Source organism: Leucoraja erinacea, chromosome 3 (assembly GCF_028641065.1).
Source record: "Leucoraja erinacea ecotype New England chromosome 3, Leri_hhj_1, whole genome shotgun sequence".
Taxonomy (NCBI): Eukaryota; Metazoa; Chordata; class Chondrichthyes; order Rajiformes; family Rajidae; genus Leucoraja; species Leucoraja erinaceus.
Genome location: NC_073379.1, coordinates 14,503,335 through 14,529,270, shown reverse-complemented (window position 1 = coordinate 14,529,270; position 25,936 = coordinate 14,503,335). Strand labels below are relative to the sequence as shown.

Sequence of the window (25,936 nt, the reverse complement as noted above, 5' to 3'; positions counted from 1 at the left end):
TCATCGCCGCCTCTGACCTCCCCACCATCAAAGGGATCTATCGAAGTCGCTGCCTCAAAAAGGCAGCCAATATCATCAAAGACCCACACCATCCTGGCCACACACTCATTTCACCACTGCCATCAGGAAGGAGGTACAGGAGCCTGAAAACTGTAATGTCCAGGTTCAGGAACAGCTTCTTCCCTACAGCCATCAGGCTATTAAACATGACAACAAATAAGCTCTGAACTACACCAGACTTATTATTATTGCACTATATTTGTTTATTTATTGAGTATGTGTGCATGTGTGTGTATATACACACTGAACTTTTTTTCTCCCGTTATGTACTACATATTCTGTTGTGCTGCAGCAAGTAAGAATTTCATTGTCCTATCTGGGACATCTATAATAATTAAAAGTCTCATCTCGACCACTTCCTATCTAAGCTGTATATTGATTTTAGAAAAACGGCTACCATATATCGCTATGATTTTTGGCCATCTTACTCACAGTCCTCCTCCGCTGAGCAGGCCCCGAGGATTTTTCCCATCGATGAAAAATAAAAAAGTTATGAGTGTTCAAACCAGCTTTTGAAGCCGTCAATGCCGACAACTGGGACGGATTTTATGGAGGACCAGGTAAAAGAAAGTAGTTTATTTTTATGTATAAAAGTGTTTCTTAAGATGTATTTAATTCACATTTTAAGTTGCGAAACGATGATTTTTCCCCCCGAAGAACCGGCTATGTATTTGCTGCAGATATGGGGGTATAAATTCACCGCATCTGAATGTTCCAAATGGTCCCGTTCCAGAAAATCCCACTCGCAAGCTGATTTAAATGGCCATTAATTTACAGGTATTAAACATTAAATTCCTTCCATTTGGCCTATAAACCCATGACAATGAGATTTTAAAATTATGTTATATTCTGAATTCTAGTGTGAATGTTATTTGGACACTTAGGCTATTTAAAAATGTTAATCTATTCTTAAGAAATGGATAGATGTTTAGATCTAGTAATTAAATTTTGTAATTAGCTACAATTAGGTAACTAACTAATGATATGCTTTAATTTCAAGTCATATAAGTAAGATTGTTTCATATTTGTTTCAGAATGCTTCAATCTATATTAACTGAAAATTTCTTTCAGGTCTCTTAAATTTTAAGAAAGTTATCGGCTTTTAAATGTTCTCGATCTCAGCTATTGTGTTAAGCCAATGAAAAAGCAATAGGGAACAAGATGCCAATTTCCGAGTATGAAAATGGCCATAACCTTTTTAATACTGAAGATATGAAAGTGAATTAGGTGTCAAATTAAACTTCTTTTTATGCTTTATCTGATGGGATAAATTAAAGACTTGATTATTTTAATCCCAAAATGTTGTAACATTGCTAAACGTTGCACCAGGCTGCTGTTTTGCACTCCTCGTTGTATTTGTTCTATTTGATATTACTGTACTGTATACTCCGTGAACTTCATGTGGACAAGGAACTTCATTGCAACCTGGTGCATCTGACAATAAACTAATCTAATCTAGATGCGATCCAGATTTGACCAGTCAAGACCAGTTGAGAGTGCCTGGATAAGGTAAACAGGGGTCGGATAGGTTTCTCCGTTCTGCTGGATATAAATAACTGCTAAAGATCTCGCTGTTTTTGTTATTGCAAGGTTTTCGTTGACCGTCGAGTTACATGTTTAACATGAGCCATCTGCGACCCATCCTATCGGTGCAAGTTAAGAGCTGATCCGCAAGGTAACACCTCCGCTCTAGCGACCACCGGGTCCAACACAGTTTAAGCGTCCACCGTTACTGAGTGGCACCTTGGAAATTGCATGAATAGATAGTTGTGTCTTTCAGGGGTCATCCAGGGAAAGATCGAGAGATTCCAATCGCCGAAGCATTACTTGAGTGAGACCTTTTGCATTTTGTTAGTCCTGCTGTTTGCGACTAAAACTTTTTTTAAATTGTACCTGTTGATTGAAATCTGCACCGATTCAGCTGTCAAACTGTTTTGCGAGAACAGGTAACCCAGGCCAGATAACTGAGGCAGCCGCTCAGCAAGTGTGGGGTGGGCTTTGCGAAATTCGCTACAGACGCTGAGGTAGGGGGTTCTTGTTTATCACTGTCCACAGTCACAGAATACATATATATATATAAATTAATTAACTCATGCCAATCGTTTGGCATCTGTTCTTTCTGTAAGAAAATTTGTAGTAATTTATGTAAGAATATTGCGGTGATTTCTGTAATTAATTGCAAATATATTTTGCTGATTTAGACGTTTTCAATTAAGCAAATTAAGCAAGGGTCTTGGTTGGAGCTTAAAGTGAAACCTTGAAATAAATGTTGTATGATCTCTCGCATAAGGCACACACTTGATGAACTCCCCCCCCCCCCCCCCCCCCCCCCCCCCCCCCCCTTCTCCCCTACTTGGTCTACCACCTATTTCCCACCTCCACCTACATTCCTTCCTCTGGCCTCACAATGCGCAACTCTTCAATCCCTTTTGTCTCACATCTTCCGTTTTTTCATGCTAGATACAAAGTGCTGGAGTAACTCAGCAGGTCAGGCAGTATCTCTGTCCTGACCCGATATGTCACCTCTTCCTTTTTCTCCAGAGATGCTGCCTGACCTGCTGAGTTGCTCCAGCGCTTTGTGTCTTATCTTTGGTACAAACAAGTATTTTCAGCTCTTTGTTTCTGCCTTCTGTTTTTTCCTCTCTGGCCTTTGTCCAACTATCTACCTATCCGACCCCCCCCCCCCCCCCCCCCCCCCGGCCTGTGTTCACCTGTAACCTGCCATGGTTTGTCCTGCTCCTCCTCTCTTCCAGGTTCATCCCCCTCAATCTGTCTGAAGAAGGGTCCCGACCCGAAGCGTCACCTATCCATGTTCTCCAGAGATGCTGCCTGACCCCCTGAGTTACTCCAGCACTTTGTCTTTTTTTGTAAACCAGCATCTGTAGTTCCTGGATTCGAAAAATGACTTGGGTTATTCCTTTAATTTCAAGGGGCATTACAAATGAACTTTGGTGGGAGACGAAGGATTTTTTCAATTCATTTATGGGATGTGGAAGTCGACGGAACCCTGGCAACTACTGTCTGGAGTCAGTCAGGTTCATAAGTCATAGGAGCAGAAATAGACCTTTCAGTCCACCGTCTACTCCGCCAATCCATCATGGTTGATCTATCTCTCCCTCTCAACCCCATTCTCCTGCCCTCATAACCCCTGACAGGATAGTGAGTCTGGACTCACTGGTTAAAGACATCAGCTTTCTTTGCTAAAGGACATTAATGAAGCAGATAGGTTTTTATACAATACAATAGCTGTGTGCTTACCACCTCTGATTGCAGTTTTTCTTTAAAATCAAGGTTGATTAAATTGCATGATTTTACCCGGATTCCACAGTGAGATTTGAACTTGCAAATTTGGGTAAAAAGCCTAAAATTATGTTGTCTAGTAAATACCTTAACCATGTCAAAGTCACTGTATTCCTGCAACTTTGGGACTCAATATTTTCAATTATCATTGCAGTTAGTTTTTAGTTTAGTTTAGAGATATAACATGAAAGCAGGCCACGCGACCATCGATCACCTGTTCACACTAGTTCTATTCCACTTTCTCATGCGCTCCCTGTACACTAGGGGCAATTTACAGAGGCCAATTAACCATCAACCCTGCACATCTCTGGGATGTGGGAGGAAACACAAATGGTCTCAAGGAATAACTCTACCCCAGACAGCACTTTAGGTCAGGATTGAACCCGGGTTGCTGGTGCTGTGGGGCAGCTGCTCTACCAGCTGTGCCACAGTGCAGTCAATAGGTGCAAACATTGAAAGAGAGGAGCCATTGCTGTCTCCTCCCCTTCTCAGCTCTCCCTCAGCCCTCTGGCTCCTCCTCTTCCTTTCTTCTTCCCGCCCCTCCACCCTGCATCAGTCTGGAGAAGGGTTTTGGCCCGAAACGTTCCCTATTTCCTTCGCTCCATAGATGCTGCCGCACCTGCTGAGTTTCTCCACCATTTTTGTCTACCATAGAAAGAGAATCAATGCTTAGATTAGATGAGAAGCCCTTAACTTGAAAGGGTCATTCTACGACATTGCACAGATACTACCTGGTCAACCAGCTGAGGGTTTCCACATTTTTTCTAATTATGTTAACAAATTCTCATGTTGGTAACAAATAATGATGCCCATGCTGAAATGCATTTGCTATTTTTCATGTTGAGCTAGCCAATCCGATAGAGAATTGGCTTCATTGGAAGGACATTCTTGCCATAGAGGGAGTACAGAGAAGGTTCACCAGACTAATTCCTGGGATGTCAGGACTTTCATATGAAGAAAGACTGGATAGACTCGGCTTGTACTCGCTAGAATTTAGAAGATTGAGGGGGGATCTTATAGAAACTTACAAAATTCTTAAGGGGTTGGACAGGCTAGATGCAGGAAGATTGTTCCCGATATTGAGGAAGTCCAGGACAAGGGGTCACAGTTTAAGGATAAATCTTTTAGGACCGAGATGAGAAAAACATTTTTCACACAGACAGTGGTGAATCTGTGGAATTCTCTGCCACAGAATGTAGTTGAGGCCAGTTAATTGGCTATATTTAAGAGGGAGTTAGATGTGGTGAAAGGGATTGAATGGCGGTGCAGGCTCGAAGGGCCGAATGGCCTACTCCTGCACCTATTTTCTATGTTTCATAGAAGGAAGCAGAGGATGATGATGGAGAGTTGTTTTTCGGATCTGAGGCCTGTGACTAGGGGTAGAATGCCTCCAGGGTCGATGCTGAGCCCATTGCTGTGTATATTAATGATTTGAATGAGAATGTATAGGGCATGATTCGTAAGTTTACAGATGACAGTAAAGTGGGTGGTATTGTAGATAGCGAAGATGCATATTAAAAATGACAGCAGGATCTTGATCAGTCGGGCAAGTGGGCTGAAGAAAGGCTAATGGAGTTACAAGTGCGAGGTGTTGCATTTTGGGAAGTCAGACTAAGGCAGGTCCTTCATAGTGAATGGTAGGATCCTGGGGAGTGTTGTAGAGCAGAAGGATCTAGGACTATAGGTAGATAGACGCAAAAAAGCTGGAGTAACTCAGCGGGTCAGGCAGCATCTCTGGAGAAAAGGAATAGGAGACGTTTTGGGTCGAGACCCTTCTTTAGAGTATAGGCAGTCACCTGAGAGTTGCTTTACTGGTGGATAGAGTGGTCAAGAAGGCTTTAGGCATCTTGGCCATCATCAGTCAGGGTACTGAGTATCAAGATTGAGATATTACGTATGTTACATTTGTACAAGATGTTGATGTGACCTCACGTGGAGTATTGTGTTATATCTTGCTGTAGGAAGGATATCATTAAGCTGGAAAGAGTGCAGAGCAGATTTAAGAATATGTTGCCTGAACTATAGGGAAAGGTTGTGCAGGCTAGGACTTTCTTCCTTGGAGCACAGGAGGCTGAGGGGTGATTTTTATCAAAGTGTATAAAATTATGAGGGGAATGGATAGGGTGAATGCTCAGAGTCTTTCACCCATAGTAAGGGAATCAAGAACCTGAAGACATAGGTTTAAGGTGAGAGGGGAAAGATTTAACATGAACCTGAGGGGCAACTTTTGGGTATATGGGACGAGGAGGTAGTTGAGACGGGTACTATAACAATATGTTAAAGACATTTGGACAAATGCATAGATAGTAAAGATACTGTAGAGGGATATACCGTAGAGGCTTCTCCATGGACTGTCACCATGTCGTGGTGGAGAACCTTATGTGGACCTGAGATCCTGAGAGTGATGTCGTCTGGAGCTATGATCCTGGTAGGGCGGTAAGGTCGAGGGGGAGGTCTCTGACAAAGAGCAATCCAATTAAGACCTCAACAGTGGAACAGGCGGAGGATGATGGCTGACCTTAGTGGAGCGTCACAACGGCTGGGAAGGCGGATGAAGGCTGCAGCAGAAAAGGGTCTCCGGTCGTCTGGGACTCCATGCCACTGGATCCTGACCCAGATCTTTCAAGGACTGTGGGGTGGCTGTCTGTGCACCAGTCTCCCCATGTTAAGCAAAGGCATGCTCAGGCGTCCTCCATATAGGGAACAGCACCCTGGAGACACCCATGGTCAGCCATGACCGAAGGGAGCCTAAGAAGAGGGGGATATGGTTGGTCTCGCCTCGATGAGGCATTTTGGTTGGGCCGAAGAGCCTGTTTTTTGTGCTGTATGACTCTACGGTGCTAAATGAAATGCACGGTAATTATCTTCACAGGTTCAGCCATAGGAAAAACATCACTGCACTTCCGAGAAGTTGCATTGTTGGAGATAACAGTGGGAACTGGAAACGCTAGCAGAACAGGAGTCTTTGTACTCGTATGTGTTGCTTCATTTCTATCTCCTGCAATTGTCATGACCACCTTTGGGTTACAAGCATGTGACTGTGGTGGAGTTTCCTGCAGCATGATCCTAAAGGCCACTGGACCCAGTTTATGCGGCTTTGCATTGATATTCATCCTGCTTTCAAGATCGAGAAGCCTGGTTAATTTGACCCGACTGGAATACTCAGCTGACCAACGGTGCTATTGCTCTTGTGGCGAACAGACATCCTTTGCCCATTTCCTCATCTTTGGTGTCCTGTTTTGCTTGAGTGGGATGCTGCTGACCACGATTGGAGTTTGGGCTGTCACCTGCACTGGCACCGTGGACGGCCAAGCACTCAACTTCCCAACGAGAATTAATGAGAACGAGAAGTGCAAACTGCTGTTTTTACAAATCATGGGCCCGGCAGTGACATTCATTGGTATTTGCTTCTTGTTAATGGCCCACGTCAAAAGGAAGGTGGCATCAGGTGCCGATGAAGAAAGTCCACCTATAAATGATCACGAGCCATGCACCTCAGGCACATGTAATATTGTAACAGGTAAGTGGAAGTATTTAAACCGTGTGCCAATGTGAAGGGGACAGAATACCACTTTGCAAGATTGGACAATTAAATAATAACAAATAAGAAAAGCACTTCCATTTATGTTGTACCTTATATACATAATGGTAAATGGTAGCGAATTGTGGAATGCAGTCAAACAGAATAACTGTGCATAGATCCCTGAAGGTGGAATCTCATGTAGATAGGGTGGTAAAGAAAGCTTTTGGTGTGCTAGCCTTTATAAATCAGAGCATTGAGTATAGAAGCTGGGATGTAATGTTAAAATTGTACAAGGCACTGGTGAGGCCAATTCTGGAGTATGGTGTACAATTTTGGTCGCCAAAATATAGGAAAGATGTCAACAAAATAGAGAGTACAGAGGAGATTTACTAGAATGTTGCCTGGGTTTCAGCGACTAAGTTACAGAGAAAGGTTGAACAAGTTAGGTCTTTATTCTTTGGAGCGCAGAAGGTTAAGGGGGGACTTGATAGAGGTCTTTAAAATGATGAGAGGGATAGACAGAGTTGACGTGGATAAGCTTTTTCCATTGAGAGTAGGGAAGATTCAAACAGGACATGATTTGAGAATTAAGGGACAGAAGTTTAGGGGTAACATGAGGGGGAACCTCTTTACTCGGAGAGTGGTAGCTGTGTGGAATGAGCTCCCAGTGGAACTGGTGGAGGTAGGTTCGATTTTATCATTTAAAAATAAATTGGATAGGTATATGGACGGGAAAGGAATGGAGGGTTATGGTCTGAGTGCAGGTAGATGGGACTAGGGGAGAATAAGTGTTCGGCACGGACTAGAAGGGCCGAGATGGCCTGTTTCTGTGCTGTAATTGTTATATATAATGTAGACGCCATGTAGAATTCTGCAGCCAACAGGGAACATGTGAGTGTAATCATTCATGTAACATGGGGAACCGTTGTAATAACTTTCCACAAAGGTTTAAGAAATAAGAGAGCTGCACATCCTCCTTTACTTCCTTAATTTTCCATCTTACTGCCATGGAGACAAAATAAGTTAAAATGCTTTCCTAATTGTTAACTCTTGTCTTCCTCTCAATATACTATGAAATCACAAATCGGATCAGACTAATCCGTGCCAACCAAGGTGCCTTCCTGAGCTAGACCCATTTATCTCCATTTGGCCAATACCTAATTTCCTATCCAGGAATCTACCCAAAGTATTTTCAGCAACTAATGTACCTGCCGAAACCACTTCCTTTGGCAAGTCATTCCATATCCCACCATCCTCTCTTAAAAAAACTTGTCAAGTGGCCTTTAAATTTTTTTTCTCTCTCCCCAATGCTGACGCCATAAGCTTTTGCCCATGTGAGAGTAGGAAACCTGACAGGAAACCTCTGGAGACTTGCGCCCCACCCAAGTTTAGGGGTTCCATGAGGGGTTTTTGTCTCTTTCCCAAGAGTGGTAGCTGTCCGAATGAGCTCCATGGAACTGGTGGCGATTAGATTCGATTTTATCATTTAAAAATAAATTGGATAGGTATAAAAACGGTAATTTTTTAGTCGAAGCCGGTTGCGGTGCTAGAGTGCAGGTAGTTGCCGGGACTAGACCTTCCACTACCTGCAACCTCCGGCACCGGGCTAGCATCGCAACCGGCTTCGCCTGTTTCTGTTTTGTAAAACGGCAATATATTTTTAGTCGACGCCATTTAGAATTTCTGAAATAAACAGGGAACATAGTGAGTGAAACCACTTCATGACCATTAGGGAACCTGTAAAAAATCTCCGTGAACCGTTTAAGAAACCTTAGGAGAGCTGCACATCTCCAGAGGTTCCTGTTCAGGTTTCCTAAGTGGGACAGGGCCATTAGATTCAAAATCCTAGGTAAATTGCTTTCCATTTCATTAGAGAATTCACAGGTCTTCCTCTCAATAGATGGCATGAAATCTACAGATTTTCTTCATCATGATAATAATAAACCGGATTGGTGCCTTCCTGACAAGATTTATCTCCATCAATGCTGGGACCTAGCTTTTTCCTATCCAGATCTACCCAAAGTATTTTGCAGACATTGTAATTGTACCTGCCGCCACCACTTCCTTTGGCAGCTCATTCCATATACCCACCATCCTCTCTGAAAAAAATTTGTCAAGTGGCCTTTAATTTTTTTTTCTCTCACCCCAATGCTATGCCATCTACTTTTATGCCGGCAACCTGTCCCACTTAGGAAACCTGAACGGAAACCTCTGGAGACTTTGCGCCCCACCCAAGTTTTCTATGCGGTTCCCGGAGGTTTTTGTCAGTTTCCCTAATGGTCGGAAGTGGTTTCCGCTTCCTCTATGTTCCGGCGATTATTTCAAAAAATTCAAAACCGGCCGCGTTTAAAAATAGGTTGCCGTTTAAAAAATCGGTAATTTTTTAGTCAAAGCCGGTTGCGATGCTAGTTGAGAGGGGATCTTGCTAGAGACTTACAAAATTCTTAAGGGGTTGGACAGGCTAGATGCAGGAAGATTGTTCCCGATGTTGGGGAAGTCCAGGACAAGGGGTCACAGCTTAAGGATAAGGGCGAAATCCTTTAGAACCTAGATGAGGAGAACTTTTTTGACAGAGAGTGGTGAATCTCTGGAACTCGCTGCCACAGAGGGTAGTTGAGGCCAGTTCATTGGCTATATTTAAGAGGGAGTTAGAAGTGGCCCTTGTGGCTAAGGGGATCAGGGGGTATGGAGAAAAGGCAGGTACGGGATACTGAGTTGGATGATCAGCCATGATCATATTGAATGGCGGTGCAGGCTCGAAGGGCCGAATGGCCTACACCTGCACCTAATTTCTATGTTTCTATGAAATAGGTAATGACCATCCTCCATATCTATGCCCTTCATGATTTTCGAAATCCCTGTAAGATCAAGCCTCGCCTTTTGTTCCAGGGAAAACATTCCGCCTATCCATCCTCTCCTTGTACCTTAAACGTTAACGTTTCAAGTCTTTACTGTTCTCTTCCCTGGATTCCAGAACTTCCATGACCTTCTCCATGGTAAATACAGATGGGAAGTATTCATTTAAGGCCTCACCCACTTGCTTAGCTCCACACATTGACTGACCACGCTGATCCTTGAGAGAGTGATTCTCACCCTTGTTCACCGATGCTTTTCCAGGGACTTTTGTTTTACTGACTGTTTAATATGCACCATTTCCTTCTCCACCTAATGAAAATTAGCTTGTTAAATTTTCAGATTTTATTCTTTGGTGGGTTGGGGTCCAGGAAATTGAGTGCATCTGAATTTAGTGCATCAAACAAGAGGACATGATTTGAGAATTAAGGGAATTTGAGAGTTTAGGGGCAACATGAGGGGGAACTTCTTTACTCAGAGAGTGGTAGCTGTGTGGATTGAGCTTCCAGTGGAAGTGGTGGAGGCAGGTTCGTTTTTATCATTTAAAAATAAATTGGATAGGTATATGGATGGGAAAGGAATGGAGGGTTATGGTCTGAGTGCAGGTAGATGGGACTAGGTGAGAGTAAGTGTTCGGCACGGACTCGAAGGGCCGAGATGGCCTGTTTCCGTGCTGTAATTGTTGTATGGTTATATGGCAAAATCCAGGCTCCTAATTTTTATATTCTGTTTGCATTGAACGTTGCATTTCAAACCAAAATACAACCATATTGCACAATAACTAGCAATTAAATTATATCATCTCTGTTACGTTTTTGAGGGGTGAGTGCAGTGAGTTAGTTTAAATCCTAACAACTATTTTAGGAAATACCAATTGATAGTTCTAAGTAACATAGAAAATAGGTGCAGGAGTAGGCCATTCGGCCCTTCGAGCCTGCACCGCCATTCAATATGATCATGGCTGATCATCCAACTCAGTATCCCGTACCTGCCTTCTCTCCATACCCCCTGATCCCTTTAGCCACAAGGGCCACATCTAACTCCCTCTTAAATATAACCAATGAACTGGCCTCACCTACCTTCTGTGGCAGAGAATCTAAACGCACAGTGTGCTGCAGTTCCTGAATTTGAATGGTGGTGTGAATGCCAATGATGGATTGTGGACATGTTGTTCAGCATGACTTGAATCTTTAACAGGGGAAGTAAGGAAATTGAAAAATAAGATTAGAAAACAAAGAAACACAACAGATGCCGTTGTCTATGTGCTTGGGTAATTTAGCAAACATTACTCGACAGTCTTCCTGAATCTCTATGTCTATTTAAGTTTAAATTGTTTATCCACTATTCCCTTAAAAAGCATTACAAATTATCTGCCTTTTAAATGCACTCTTCGCTTCTTGTGCAATGCCAAGAACTAAAGTTGGAGTGTCTGCTTGAATGAACAACAGTGCCACCTAATGTTAGAGAGATGGACACAAAATACTGGAGTATCAAAGCGGGACAGGCAGCATCTCTGGAGAGAAGGAATGGGTGACCATTCAGGTCGAGACCCTTCTTCAGACTGAGAGTCAGGGGAGAGGGAAACTAGTGGTATGTAAATGTTAGGGAGACCCTGTAAGGCAAGTTAGGACCAAAACCCAAAAAACAATTCTGTGTCAGCAGTCTTTAATACATTGGGAAACTCCATAGGAAATGCGTGTGAGATGGTACATAACAAATAGCACTTACTTTGTAAATTTTCCTGAGCTTAAAGGTTTGTCTAGTGTATATTTTCAATAAGCTGATCATCCAGACATTCTTTTGTGATGATGCCAATATTCGCAATCAAACATATTGAACACTTTTATTGTGAGACTATTGCTGGAACATGCCACTTGTTACATCTTGCTCATCATAAATGCCTACTGTTTCGCAATATGTAACGTATTAACCTATTATTTTCTCCAATAACTTTAGTTGCTGCATCTTATCAAACGTTTTCAGGAAAATGCCGTACATCTACCAGTTCTTCTTTATCCACAGCAAGTTATACTTCCAATAAATTAGTTCCTCTTTGACAAGACTGTGTCAATTTTACATAATTACCTTTAATTTGACTCAGTGCCCTGCTCTAATACCTTTCATAATTCCTTCTAACATTTTCCATATGACAGATGTTAAGCTAACAAGCTTGTAATTTCCTGCTTTGCCTACTGGCCTTTGTGAATCGCAGGTTATGTTCTCTATTTTTCAATCTAAATGAACTTTCTCTGCATCTAAGGAATGTTTGAAAATTAAAATCAACACGTCAACTTGGTCGCCCACCACCATTTTTTTGTAAGATCAAAAGGTGAAGTCCATCAGAATCCACAATCTTGCCAGCCTGCGGATTTTAAACTGTTCTGAGGATGCAATTTTCCTACGTTTATCTCTGTCCCTGATTTACAGCTATTTCTGCAATGTTACTCACACCATCTGTAATTCATACCATTGTTGTCATTCTGACCTCTCGTTCGTTCCCAGCAGTCCCTCCTTTCACTACATCATTATGGACTAGACAGGTAGAAGATTTACTCTGCCAAATTTTCTCGCTAAACCTTTTCATTTATTTATAAAATCTTAACTGTCGAGCCTTGACCATGCTTTGTCATTTCCTCTACAATGCCAGGATATTGTTTACATTTTGATAATCTGGGAATCCGAGAATGCCATTAAAGTGCAAGAAAATATGTTGGTCAAATGAGAATTCTGTACTGAATGTGCTGAAGTGTTCTACTTGATGTTATCCAGATAGATCTGGGCTGGTTTTTCCATTTCCGCCGCCTTACTTCCTTGAGCCACCACCAATGGTGAATGATGCCTGTGAAGCCAGCTGGCCTGCCCCCAGTGAAGACCCTCCGTCTTATTACAGCATCATCTTTTGCAGGTAAAACAAAATCTCTCTTTAACTTACCATCAGAGATTGCTTACAGCTTCCTTCCAGACACACGAGGACCAGAGGCCATAGCCTCAGAGTTAAAGGATGTACCTTTAGAAAGGAGACGAGGAGGAATTTCTTTAGTCAGAGGGTGGTGAATCTGTGGAATTCATTGCCACAGACAGCTGGGGAGGCAAAGCCATTGGGTATTTTTAAGGCGCAGATTGATGGATTCAGATTCGTATGGGTGTCAGGGGTGATGGCGAGGAGGCAGGAGAATGGGGTTTTGAGGGAGAGATAGATCAGCCATGATTGAATAGCGGAGTAGACTTGATGGGCCGAAAGGCCTTATTCTGCACCTTTCATTTATGACCATTGTAAATTCAGCTATCTCAATTTTATTTTCTCGTTGTGACTGAAGGAGGGTTCGTACCCGAAACATCACCTATCCATGTTCTCCAGAGATGCTGCCTGGCCCACTGAGTTACTCCAGCACTTTGTGTCATTTATTGAATATCTCACTGCACAATCTCACCGGAGAGCAATATCCATTTTATGGAGACACAGGGAATTATAGATGCTGGAATCTTGAGCAAAATACAAAGTAGTGGTGGAACTCCAGAGTCAGGCAGCATCTATGGCGGGAATTGACAGGTGCCATTTTGGGTCGGTACCCTTCCACAGACCAATTTACTTTGCTCAATATCATGCAGTGTAAATCTGATTCTAACTTCGAACAATCATTTGTTCTTTTCCCTTTGAGTAAGTAACACAAACTTTTTACTGAGATAAAATTTGTTGGCTGTTGGATTTATTGATTAGGCTCATTGCAATCACAACTTTTTTTAATCAAAATCAGATCTGAAAGCTTTGAAAGAAAATTGCCATTTCCAATACATCATGGTGGCGCAGCGGTAGAGTTACTGCCTTACAGCGCCGGTGATCCTGGGTTTAATCCTAACTCTGGGTGCTCTCTGTACGGAGTTGGCACGTTCTTTACAAATAATGATTTTTTTCTCTTTCTTATGTGGCTTTATCTATTTATTTGATCTGAATTATTAGGAAGGTTTTATGAGGCGATGAAGGGGAAACCCATATTCTATGGTTTTTTTGAAGGTTTTATTTCAGCAACTTATCAAACTTCAGTACATAGAAGTGTAAGAAGGAACAGCAGATGCTGGTTTACACTGATCTGACATAGGCCCATAGTGTCCTCACCAGGGATTGAACTCATGCAAAAGTTGTCAAAGCTTCGGTAAATCTTGTCAGGATCTGCTTGTATATCTCGCACACGAAAAGAAAATCAACAAGATTGTCAAACAGACGCCCAATTCACTGTTTTACAGTATCTATCATAACAAGCAAAAGACACACACAGTGTTGGAGTAAGTCAATGGATCTTGCAGTTTCTATGGGTGAACATGGACTGGTGATATTTCGGATCAGGACCCTTCTTCAGACACAATAAGAATTCAATAGATTGTAATAACTTGTTTCATCTCATACTCAACTGACTTGAAGGACCCCAATTTGAATTGCCCTGAAATTTTATAGTACCCACTTTCCAAGATAGGCTGCCTATTGTGATCAGAAACCATCTTGTATTTTTACAAGGTAGACACAAAATGCTGGAGTAACTCAGCGGGACAGGGCAGCATTTCTGGAGAGAAGGAATGGGTGACGTTTCAGGTCAAGACCCCTTTACGTCCCTGACATGGGACTTTGGAATGAATTTTACCTTTAAGAGATTGCTAACTCAGCACCAACTAGGGACCATTGTAACTCAACAACTCACCAAGTGATGTATTTATCCATTAAACTATCAGAGCAATTCAAAGTCCCTTTTTAATGTTTGGATATGGATCAGCAGATTTTCAGGACACAAATGTTAGAACATATTTTAAGCTATTTATTTACATTATCATTGGAGTGAGAGTTAATGCACAGACAAATATGTTAATATATAATAAAAGTTTGATCCTTGCAGATTTACCTGTAAGGAAAATATGGGTTGTGTCACGAGGAGACAGCAGTCCAATTGCACTATTTAAAAATTATTTAAATTTAAATTTCTTGAGAATCCATCATGTGCAGAAAAATCTTTCTTTCACAGGAACTCCCTTAACTGCTGCAATATTTTTGCAGCTTCTGATCAATACTGTATGTTTAATAGTGGCAGAAAGATATAGGCACCTGGGGCTCAAGTACCTAACTCAAACTGACATTGAATGCCATGCAGACACCTGAAGCCTTTCATTAGCAGGTAGATTCGCTTTTGGTGGCATTTTGCATCCAATCCAGTTTTTAAAGACTTTTCACAATAAGTTACATTCACACACATAGCTCATCTAAATTCCACTATGTATTTTAAATATGGTTAATTTATTGAGCTTTTTAAAATCATTAATTGCAGATAATCAGAACATACAATGCAGCACAGTAATGGGCCTTTCGGTCCACAATGTCTATGCCAAACATGTTGCCAAGATACACTAATCTCATCTGCCTGCACGTGATCCATATCCCTCCATTCTCTGCATATCCATGTGCCTATCTAAAAAGCCTTTTAAATACCCCTTGGTTTGTTTTGAAACGGCACGATTCTTGCCTCACTTTCAGTGAATCGTTACAAAAACAATCTGCCTCTTTTATTTTTGGTGAAATGTGGGTTTTGATCACAGCTGATTTAATAAACTACTTGTCATACATGTATCCAAGGTTGAAGAAGTCTTGTTAAAGTTAAAATTGGTTATTGGCAGTGTAATTTGTGGTATGTTGTTCAATCAGGTAACAATTAATGATAGTGAGGTTGATAGTGGAACAGGTCCATTGTCTGCTGTAGTCAACACTGTCTTGGTTGAAAATCAATATTAAAGTGATAGAACGCTTTATTAAAATTAGTTGATTTAGTGTGCCTAACAGAATGTTAAGCTAAGGTGCCTAAATCATTTAAAGCTAAGAAAGTGAGTTAGACAGGGTCTTGCATGTTCAATGCATTAAAACATCTTTCAATGCAGACCAATGAAATAAACAAATTATACTATGACTCTGGGTCGTGGGTAAAGAGGTGGGAACTCATTTGGAGAGGTTTACGTGAGATTCCAGGATGAACTGTAGAGTCAGGACTGTCGGGGTCTTGACCAGCTCCTCTGGCCAGGTTGGTAGGATGATAACTAAATCTGTGGCGTTTGGGGGTGTAGAGGAGGGCCAGCAGGCTGAGGGTAGAGTCACTATAAGGGTCAAGTTTTGAAATAAATGTAAACCTACCTAAAGTGTATGAAGAAACTGCAGATGCTGGTTTAAACCGAAGATAGACACAAAAAGCTGGAATAACTCAGCGGGACAGGCAGCATCCCTGGAGAGAAGGAATGGGTGACGTTTCGGGTCTGAAGAAGGGCCTCGATCCGAAACATCACCCGTTCCTTCTCTACAGAGATACTGCCTGTTACTCCAGCATTTTGCGTAAACCTACTGAAAGATGGTTCACAACATCAGATGTCACAGGTTGCGACCGATTCTTATAGGCTCCTGGATCAATGGCCTATTCAATCTGTACGCAGTTGGAGACTACTGAGCTTATATGGGCACCTCCATGTACGACAGGGAAGGAAAATTTCAATCATGATTGATCCCCCAAAATTGTAAAGGCGTTCTTTCTTAGGAATTTCAGTGCCTGAGAGCTCTCCAGTAGATCTTTCAGCTGGGAGCTTCAGTGTGGAGCAGTGCACTTTCCGCAAGTTGTGGGCATTAAGACCTTTGCAAGCATACAAAACCAAAGGATTTGCTGGAATAAACCTCCTAGTTTTAATGCCTCATTAAATGCTTTAATCATCAAAAGGAAAAATGCAAAGACCTCATGATCCAGTTCTGCACAGTATAAGAATTTTAATATTGTAACATTAATCATTAACTTGCCACAACGCACTATTTTGTTGTTGATGACACCGTGCTTTAGACACTATGTACCGGTCCAATCTCTTTTTCTTTCACGGGACGGTCACACAGCAGAGACTGTGCGAGCCAAATGGAGCAGTGCAGCAGCAATGTGGAGGATTTCTCTGTGAATGTGTTTTCTGTGACTCCCTGCCAGTCTCAGGCTCCAAGAGTCCAGGTGTCAGATGGGGACAAAGCCGGGGCCACACTGCTATTTTCCGGTGTCTTTTTGGTTCTGGTCGGCATAACCTTCACCGTGATGGGCTGGATTAAATATTATGGAACCAGTGACTTGGAATGGACGCAGCTGCTGGGGCCAATTCTACTTTCGGTGGGAGTTACGTTTGTTCTCATTGCTGTCTGCAAGTTCCGAATGCTAACTTGCAAAACCTGCAAACAAATCAATGAGAGTGCTGTTGAGACTGAGCAAACTCCTTGTGGTCAGTCATTTGTCTTTACTGGGATTAATCAACCTATAACTTTCCACGGAGCTACAGTTGTCCAGTATATACCACCCCCATATGCATCTCCTGCGCAGGATGCTGTTGCCATCAACACAACCTGCTTGCCTTCGTTGAACAACACACAGAGCACTAATCCACCAAATGGTGCTACCGGAGCAACCCCTTGCCCTCCTCAGTACTACAGCATCTACCCCCTGGACAGAGCAGCTTTTACAGGAGATGAGAATTGCCCACCCTACCAAAGGTTAGGCAATGAAACAATCAGGTAAGTTCTCTATATAGACGTAAGAAACTGCAGATGCTTGTTTATGAAGAAAGACAAAGTGCTGGGGTAATTCAGCATCTCTGAAGATCATATTTTGGCAACCTTTTGGGTCGGGACTCGGTGTGAAGAAGGGCCTTGACCTGAAATGTTCTATCCATATTTTTCAGGTTCTCTCTATAGTTGCTCGCAATTAATCTCCAGAGTTCAGAATTTCATTAAATCATTTTCCAAGACAACCAACATGATGTCCAGAGCAAAATAATTTGAACATTCAATGAAACTGCAGAACCTAGTTGAATTATTTTCTGTTGTAGGTTGTGCTAGCTTAGTGTAACCAATGGAACACCAAGGTAGTTTCAAATAAAAAAAACAGTAAATGGTGGTGATGGAGACACGAGGAACTGCAGATGCTGGTTTATTTTAAAAAGTCACAAAGTGCTGGAGTATCCTAGTGGGTCTGGCAGCATCTTTGGAGAACATGGATAGTTGATGTTTTGGGTCAGGACCCTTCAAGGAACTAATTGTGGTGGGGTTAAAGAGGGAACTGCAGATGCGGGAGAATCGAAGGTTACACAGAAAAGCTGGAGAAACTCAGCGGGTGCAGCAGCATCTATGGAGCGAAGGAAATAGGCAACGTTTCGGGCCGAAACCCTTCTTCAGTAATTGTGGTGGGGGTTGGGGGGTGGTGAAGCTGGAAGAAAGTGGGAGCAGGACAATGCCATGGGGAGTGATATGTGGATACAGATGAGGGGGGGGGGGGAGGGGGGGAGTTTGCAGTATCAGTGGGGAGAGGAACACATTTAATGTTTAGTGTTGATTACCTTTTGTAAGATCTGGTAAAAGTTAGAGGTCAAATCAATATGCATTACTTTAGACTTTAGATTTTGGAGATACAGTAGAAACAAGCCATTCAGCCCACCAGCAATCACCCCATACACTAGCACAATCCTAAACACTAAGGACTATTAAGCTGTATGTCTTTCGTGTGCGATGGTTCGATCCTGACTACGGGTGCTGTCTATACGGAGTTTGTGACCCTGTGACCACATGGATTTTCTCCGGGTGCTCCGGTTTCCTTCCACACTTCAAAGACGTACAGGTTTGTAGGTTAATTGGCTTTGGTAAGTTGTAAAATTGTCCCTAATGTCTGTAGGTTGGCATATGTGGTGATCGCTGGTTGGCACAGAATCAGTGGGCCGAAGGGCCTATTTCCGTGCCGTATCTCTAAAGTTTCTCGTCTAAAAGTCAGGAATTAGTAAAAACATGTCAGAGATGCAGCATATAAGACTGAGAGTAGGATTGAAATTGGTGGTGAAGGCTAATTCAACATGTTTCTGTTTAAGAGCAGGAAGCAGCATCAATGTAGAGACAAGATTATTGAGTGGATATTTTTAAGATATCTTGATTAGAACGGGTGTCAAGAGTTATGGGGAGGAGGCAGGAAATAGGATTAGGAGGCGGAGATCAGCCATGTTTGAATGGCGGAGTAGATTCAATGGGCTGAATCGCCTAATTCTACTATAACTTGTGAATATAGTCATCAATACCCCACACAAAGGTGTGGGATGGGACCTGAGTGGGACTGAACCAATGTCACGTATCCCACAAATAGCCACGCGTGACTTGGGCCCTTGTGGATTCTCATGGCAATGTTCATTGATTTGGAGGAAGGGAGTGGAGTTAAAGGAAAAGTCGTTCAACATGACACCAAACTCAAGAGTCAAGTGTGTTTTATAGTCATATGTCCCAGATAGAACAAACTAGTCAGATGAATAAGGGTGAAGGGGACTGGTTCAAGTGGTGTAAAAGATTGGGACCAGGAAACTACCAAAATGATGGAGACATTGTGGATAGACACAAAATGCTGGAGTAACTCAGTGGGACAGGCAGCATCTCGGGAGAGAAAGAATGGGTAACATTTTGGGTAGAGACCCTTCTTCAGACTCCTAGATATTGTGGATGTTAGTGAGAGCAAGGGGAAAAAGGATAGAGCTAGTGAAGTTAGAAATGAAATCTGTGGGGAGAAACAAAAGGTTATCAATTATTTGTCGTGTTTTACTTATAAACCCAGAAATGCAATGTTTCCCACCAATGGTTTGTATGTCATTAGATAAATACTGCATTCTCACTGCATTTCATCAAGGTTAAAACATCCAACTGGTTGTATATACTTCCTGTGACATGATTCAAAAATCTGTATGTAGTATAACATCTTTAGCCAGAGGATGGTGAATCTGTGGAGTACACTGCCACAGATGGCGGTGGAGGCCAAGTTATGGGTATTTTTAAAGCAGGGATTGACATGTTCTTGAGTAATAGGGGTGTCAAAGGTTATGGGGAGAAGGGGGTTAAGAGAGAATGATGGATGAATGGTGGCATAGACTTGGTGGGCCGAATGGCCCTAATTCTGTTCCTATGACATGAACGTATATAAATATTATCATGGTAAACTTTATATAATTGTAAAATCTTATTTAAATATATCTTATTTTATCACTGAACCAGTCAAATATGAGAAGCCATGTTATTTTTAAGCAAGGGAATTGTTTTGTTAAAATTCTAGTATTAAACGAAATATGAAAGAAATGTAAAGATTATAATTTTCACAAAAAATAACGGGGATTCAGTTTTTGCTTATTACACTGACTTTAAATAAAGCTATTTATAATGTTTGATTAAGATTATAAAGTGATGGCTTGCAACAGTATTATTATTTGCTGCACTATTATTCCACAGTAAACTAGCAACCCAAAATTAATCTTAACAACATTATTGATTAGCTAGTCTGTGCAAGCTTTTATTATATACTAGACCAAGTGCAGACCCGTTGGGTCTGCTTCCCCAATGGTGTGATCCCCCAACCCAATATTCCACCATGCACCCGTCTCCTCCAATGGAACTGAAGTCGTCCCCAAATGTAAGATTCCAGCACTCCCCTGCCTCCCTCAGAAGTGGATTTAAAGAAAATTCCAATTGCACCTTCCCTGCTTGCTGCAGCAGTGAAAAGTCCAGATTGTTCCTGTCTTGCAACTTTGTTTTGAAGTGTGTTGGAAGCTGATAGGAAGGAGCAGCCGTCAACGAATCAAAAGGCAGAACGGCAGCCGGACGGCGGAAGGCAGGCGGCAGCCACAGACTTTTATATAATAATAGTTGGATAGATTATTTGCACCACAGTTTTCATTTGACTGCTTTTGGTGGGCCACATGCCACGCCATCAAATTGTACAATAAAAGTGCATTTATAGCCGGCTCCTCAATGTGTTTGTAGAAACAAGGAACTGCAGATGTTGGTTGACACAAAAGAACACAGTGCTAAAGTAACTCAACAGGTCAGGCAACATCTCTGGGGAACATGGATAGGTGATGTTTCAGATCGGGATCCGTCTTAGATTGAAGGCTAGCACCAAAACATCACCTAACCATGTTCTCCAGAGATGCTGCCTGACGTGCTGAGTTACTCCAGCACTTTGTGTCCTTTCCTTAATTTGTTTTATGTTTAATTGGAAGACCTCTTGGCTCTGCTGGCTCCAACATCTCGATTGGTTTACCTTAATCTTCCATCGGACTAAAAATCAATAGTCCTGTTCTAAAGATCGAGTTAATGTAAGTTCAAATATTACCGTGCATAAGTAAAAATTCATTTTTAAAGTCATGAAAGAGATGTACCATTAAAATAGAAACATAGAAAATAGGTGCAGGAGTAGGCCATTCGGCCCTTCGAGCCAGCACCGCCATTTAATATGATCATGGCTGATCATCCACAACCAGTACCCCGTTCCTGTTTTTTCCCCATATCCCTTGAATCCTTTAGCCCTAAGAGCTGAATCTAACTCTCTCTTGAAAACATCCAGTAAATTGGCCTCCACTGCCTTCTGTGGCAGAGAATTCCACAGATTCACAAATCTCTGTGTGAAAAAGTTTTTCCTCATCTCAGTTCTAAATGGTCTACCCTTTATTCTTAATCTGTGCCCCCCTGGTTCTGGAGTGCCATTTAATTCTCTGACCGTCAATAAGTACTCATTGTGTAGAAAGGAACTGCAGATGTGGGTTTAAACCGAAGATAGACACAAAATGCTGGTGTAACTCAGCGGGAAGGCAGCATCTCTGGAGAGAAGGAATAGGTGACGTTTCAGGTTGAGACCCTGCTTCATACTCATTAATATGCTGTTGATAAAGGAAAGCTGTTAACCTGGCCAACTTTGACTTCAATCTCACACCACATCACCACATGGTTGATTCTCAGCTGCTCTTTCAAGTGATCTAGTAAACCATGTGATTGTATTGTATCATAAATAGTAATTTAAGCGTTCCCCATTTTAGAGTGGGGGGAAGGTGTCATCTTTATGGGCAACATCAAAATTCTGAGTGTGTTTCATGTAGACCAGGACTAATTCAATTCCATTCATCTAAAAAGGAGTTTATTTTTATTTTTTTAAAGGTCTTTAAAAGTCCTTGAAGAATAGAAATCAACTAGTGGAAGAAATGGGATACATTTGCATATTAGTAAATACTGTTCCAATTTAAGGGATATGATAGTTAATTTAAGCACAGTATGGAGAGCAGCATATTACCAGATAATCTGTTAACGCGATTTTGATTATACATCAATATTTCCCAGGACAATGCGAACAACACTGCTAGAAGATGCCTTATGATCTTTTATATCCAGTGGTACCCGACAAGGCTTTTGTTAATGTCTTACCCAAAATATGGCAGTTCTGACAAATTATTACCTCCTCAGTACTGCAATGAACTATCAACATTATGATTCACTACAATATTATCATTCTTTGCAATTACTTCTTAATTAAAGTAGACACAAGGAACAGCAGGTGCTGGAATCTGGATAAAAATGTCAAAGTGTTGGAGTAACTCAGCGGGCCGGGCAGCATCTCTGCAGGACATGGATAGGTGACATTTTGGGTTGGGGCCCATCTTCAGACTGATTGTAGTGGGGTGCACAAAGCTGGAAGAGAGGTGGGGTGGGGCAATTCCAGTAGGTAGATACAGGAGTGGGGGGGGGGGGGGGGGGGAGTTGCGGGCAGGGGGGCAGACAGATCTGCAGGGACAAAAGGCTGTGAGATAAGGATAGAAACAGGCTTGAAATGTGAGGGCAGAGGAAGGGATGTGGGTGGGAGGGGATGGATAGTGGGAGTAATGGGTGAGATCTGGGTGGAGCTCAGAGAAGGATGCAAGGAGATAAAAAGAAGGAACTGGATGGAGGTTTGTTGGTTAGTTACCAAAAATTTGAGAATTTAATTTTCATACCACTAGGTTGTAAGCTTCTCAAGCGGAATATGAGGTGCTGCTCCAATAGTTTGCATGCGGCCTCACACCAACATTGATGGCGATCTGAAACAAATTGGTTGGTATGGGAATGGAAAGGGGAGTTACGATGGTTGGATTTGCACCTCCTCTTTATTTTCTTTCCCCTCTCTTCCCGATGCCCCCCTGAATGCGTACTAATTTCTCCCTTTCCCCTGTATCCCTTCATCTGGCCTCACATTCTATGTCCCTTCACATCTCTGGCCTTTGTTCTTCAAACTTCACCTTCACCTGCATCCACCTATCACTTTCCAGGCTTTGTCTTGCACCCACCTCTCTCCCAGCTTTCTCCCTCCAACTGCAATGAGTAGGTTAACCTATGATGAGCATTCAACGGCACTGGGCCTGTACTCGCTGGGGTTTAGAAGAATGAGGGGGGACCTCATTGAAACATACCGAATAGTGAAAGGCTTGGATAGAGTGGATGTGGAGAGGATGCTTCCATTAGTGGGAGAGTCTAGGACTAGAGGTCACAGTCTCAGAATTAGGCTATGTGGAGGCCAAGTCAATGGATATTGTTAAAGCAGTGATAGATAGATTCTTGATTAGTACAGGTGTCAAAGGTTTTGGGGAGAAGGCGCGAGAATGGGGTTAGGAGGGAGAGATAGATCAGCCATGATTGAATCGTGGAGTAGACTTGATGGGCCGAATGGCCTAATTCTCCTATCACTTATGGCCTTATGACAATCGGTCTGAACAAGGGTCCCGACTCGAAACGTCTCCAATTCAGGCCCTCCAGAGATGCTGCCTGACCCGCTGAGTTACTCCAGCACTTTATATATTTGCTCCTCCACTGTTACCTTCAGTAATGACGTCCCAATGTCTAAGTTTGATGACTGTGTAATATTTGCTGGGCAATTACTGCATAATTAGTTGAATATTCCAAACTTACTTATATTGGTAATATTTCCCACAGAGCAGAGGAAACCCACGATGATTTACAAGACACGTTAACAGTGGATGAAGTTCCCGACAGCATTCCACCGCCTTCATATGATGAAATCTTCCCTGTGGAAAGTGAGGATGCCTCTGGACATTAGCTTCAACGCTTTTCTCGAGCTACAACAATAGGATTTGAATATGATTGTGATTATTTTTCATGCACTCTTCTTTATTATACATCTTTCCGTTCACTGTTGCTCGTTACTTAATGTAGAGATACATCCCATCGGCCCAGCGAGTCTACGCCAACCAGTGATCCCCGCACACTAACACTATCCTACACACACAAGGGCCAGTTTGCAATTTTACCAAATTTTGCCTTTGGAGTGTGGGAGGAAACCGGAGATCCTGAAGAAAACCCACGCAGGTCACAGGGAGAACGCACAAACTCCGTACAGACAAGCACCAGTAGTCAGGATGGAACCCAGGTCTCTGGGGCTGTAAGGCAGCAACTCTACCTCTGTGCCACAGTGCCGCCACTCTTCTTGCAAAGAGCCAGAATAAATGAATTGTACCTAGCACACAGAGTATTGAAAGCATTCCTTGTGAGTTATTCTATTCTGGGGTATCTTTTCACACCTTAATTAATCATCTATGGTAGGCAATACAAATCCCAAAGCCAGATATGCCGAATTTCCTAAAAAAATGTATATTCATTTGTTTGGATGAAAGATAAACAACCTTTCAGAATCCAGCTACTATTAGACTGCTTTCATGTTATTCATACCCAAGGGTAAATAATTGGCATAAAAGGAGCATTTTGTTCAATAAATGATGAAGTACTTGACGTAATTCAAAATGAATAATTGAAGATGTTATGAAATGGAGCAAAAAAAAAATACAGATGCTGGAAATCTAAAGCAAAAACAGTTGAGTACACTTTACGTGGCACGGTGGCACAGCAGTAGAGTTGCTGCCTTACAGCGCCAGAGACCCGGGTTCGATCCTGACTAAGGGTGGCTGTACAAAGTTTCTACGTTCTCCCCGTGACCACGTGGGTTTTCTCCGGGTGCGCTCCGGTTTCCTCCCACATTTCAAAGACGTGCAGCTTTGTCGGTTAATTGGTCTATAAAAATGTAAAATTGTCCCTAGTGTGTGTGATAATGTTACTGTACGGGAATCGCTGGTCAGCGCGGACTCGGTGGGCCAAAGGGCCTATTTCCGCACTGTATCTCTAAACCAAACTAACTGGTGATTGCTGTGACTTCAGGTGGAGTATTGTATACCTGAGTAATCTTCTTATTTAAGGAAGGAGATGTTAATGCATCAGAACCAACATGGATTCATGGAAATGAAATCATGTTTTACTAATCTACTGGGATCATTTGAAGATGTGATTTGTAGAATAACTAAGGGGTAAACAGCAATCTGCAGGCTTTTGATGAAATCCCACACAGGAGGATTGTCAACCAGGTTAGAACATATGGAATTGGGGTATGTATACTTACATAGATTGAGATGAAACTATCAGAAAGAAAGCAAAGAGCAATACTAACTCCACGAAAGTGGCAACACAAGTGGATAGAGTGGAAATAAGTCATGTAGTATGCTTGCTTTCATAGGCTGGGACATTGAATATAAGAGTCAGCAAGTCATGATGCAGCTTATAGGACTTTGGTGAGGCAGCATTTTGAGTCTTGTGTGCAGTTCTGGCCATCCAATCACAGGAAGGAAGTGGAGGCTTTGCAGTGTGTGCAGAGGAGGTTAACTGGAATGATGCCTGGAATAGGGTGTATTAGCTACAGGGAGAAACTTATCTCTGGAATAACGAAGGCTGAGGGGACACCTGGTAGAAGGATATAATATTATGAGAGGCGCAGATAGGATAAATCTGTGACTAAAATTAGAGCACATGGTATTGGGGGTAGGGTGTTGACGTGGATAGAAAATTGGTTGGCAGACTGGAAGCAAAGAGTAGGAGTGAACGGGTCCTTTTCAGAATGGCAGGCAGTGGCGAGTGGAGTGCCGCAAGGCTCGGTGTTGGGGCCGCAACTGTTTACCATGTATATTAATGATTTGGCAGAGGGAATTAGGAGCAACACTAGCAAGTTTGCGGATGACACAAAGCTGGGTGGCAGTGTGGATTGTGAAGAGGATGTTAGGAGGTTGCAGGGTGACCTGGACAGGTTGAGTGAGTGGGCAGATGCGTGGCAGATGCAGTATAATATAGATAAATGTGAGATCCACTTTGGCGGCAAAAACAAGGGGGCAGATTATTATCTGAATGGGGTTAGGTTAGGTAAGGGGGAGGTGAACTGAGCCCTGGGCGTCCTTGTACACCGATCACTGAAAGAAGGCTTACAGGTACAGCAGGCAGTGAAGAAAGCTAATGGAATGTTGGCCTTCATAACAAGAGGATTTCAGTATAGGAGTAAA

General features: G+C 42.4%; 1 protein-coding gene and 1 long non-coding RNA gene across 6 annotated transcripts in view; one reads left to right on the top strand and one right to left on the bottom strand.

The window, feature by feature from the left end:
* Positions 1 to 1,497: 1,497 nt before the first annotated feature.
* Positions 1,498 to 23,667, top strand: tmem174 (transmembrane protein 174). Of its 4 annotated transcripts, XM_055632154.1 has the most exons (6): positions 1,498 to 1,735; positions 1,841 to 1,891; positions 2,007 to 2,084; positions 6,233 to 6,880; positions 12,506 to 12,641; positions 23,535 to 23,667. In XM_055632154.1, the coding sequence occupies exons 4-6, from the start codon at positions 6,370 to 6,372 to the stop codon at positions 23,656 to 23,658; spliced, it is 771 nt and encodes a 256-aa protein (XP_055488129.1). In that variant the 5' UTR covers positions 1,498 to 1,735; positions 1,841 to 1,891; positions 2,007 to 2,084; positions 6,233 to 6,369; the 3' UTR covers positions 23,659 to 23,667. The 4 variants fall into 4 exon arrangements, with proteins under 4 accessions (XP_055488129.1, XP_055488130.1, XP_055488127.1 ...); XM_055632155.1 differs by having other exon boundaries at positions 1,841 to 2,084; XM_055632152.1 differs by lacking the exons at positions 1,841 to 1,891; positions 2,007 to 2,084.
* LOC129695318 (uncharacterized) overlaps positions 16,495 to 25,936 on the bottom strand; it is a 25,847-nt gene continuing 16,405 nt past the window's right edge. For both annotated transcript variants that reach the window (XR_008723143.1, XR_008723142.1), the window contains 2 exons: positions 23,511 to 23,677; positions 16,495 to 16,955 (listed from right to left, as the gene is read on the bottom strand). This is a non-coding gene — a long non-coding RNA (uncharacterized LOC129695318). The remainder of the gene's footprint in view (positions 16,956 to 23,510; positions 23,678 to 25,936) is intronic.

What these genes read in the sequence shown, in the direction of transcription:
- tmem174 (XM_055632152.1), top strand. Translation starts at nt 6,370, where the DNA reads ATGACCACCTTTGGGTTACAAGCATGTGACTGTGGTGGAGTTTCCTGC. An exon ending in CACATGTAATATTGTAACAG is followed by an intron (nt 6,881 to 12,505) that starts GTAAGTGGAAGT and finishes GATGTTATCCAG; the next exon opens with ATAGATCTGGGCTGGTTTTT. An exon ending in TACAGCATCATCTTTTGCAG is followed by an intron (nt 12,642 to 23,534) that starts GTAAAACAAAAT and finishes TATTTCCCACAG; the next exon opens with AGCAGAGGAAACCCACGATG.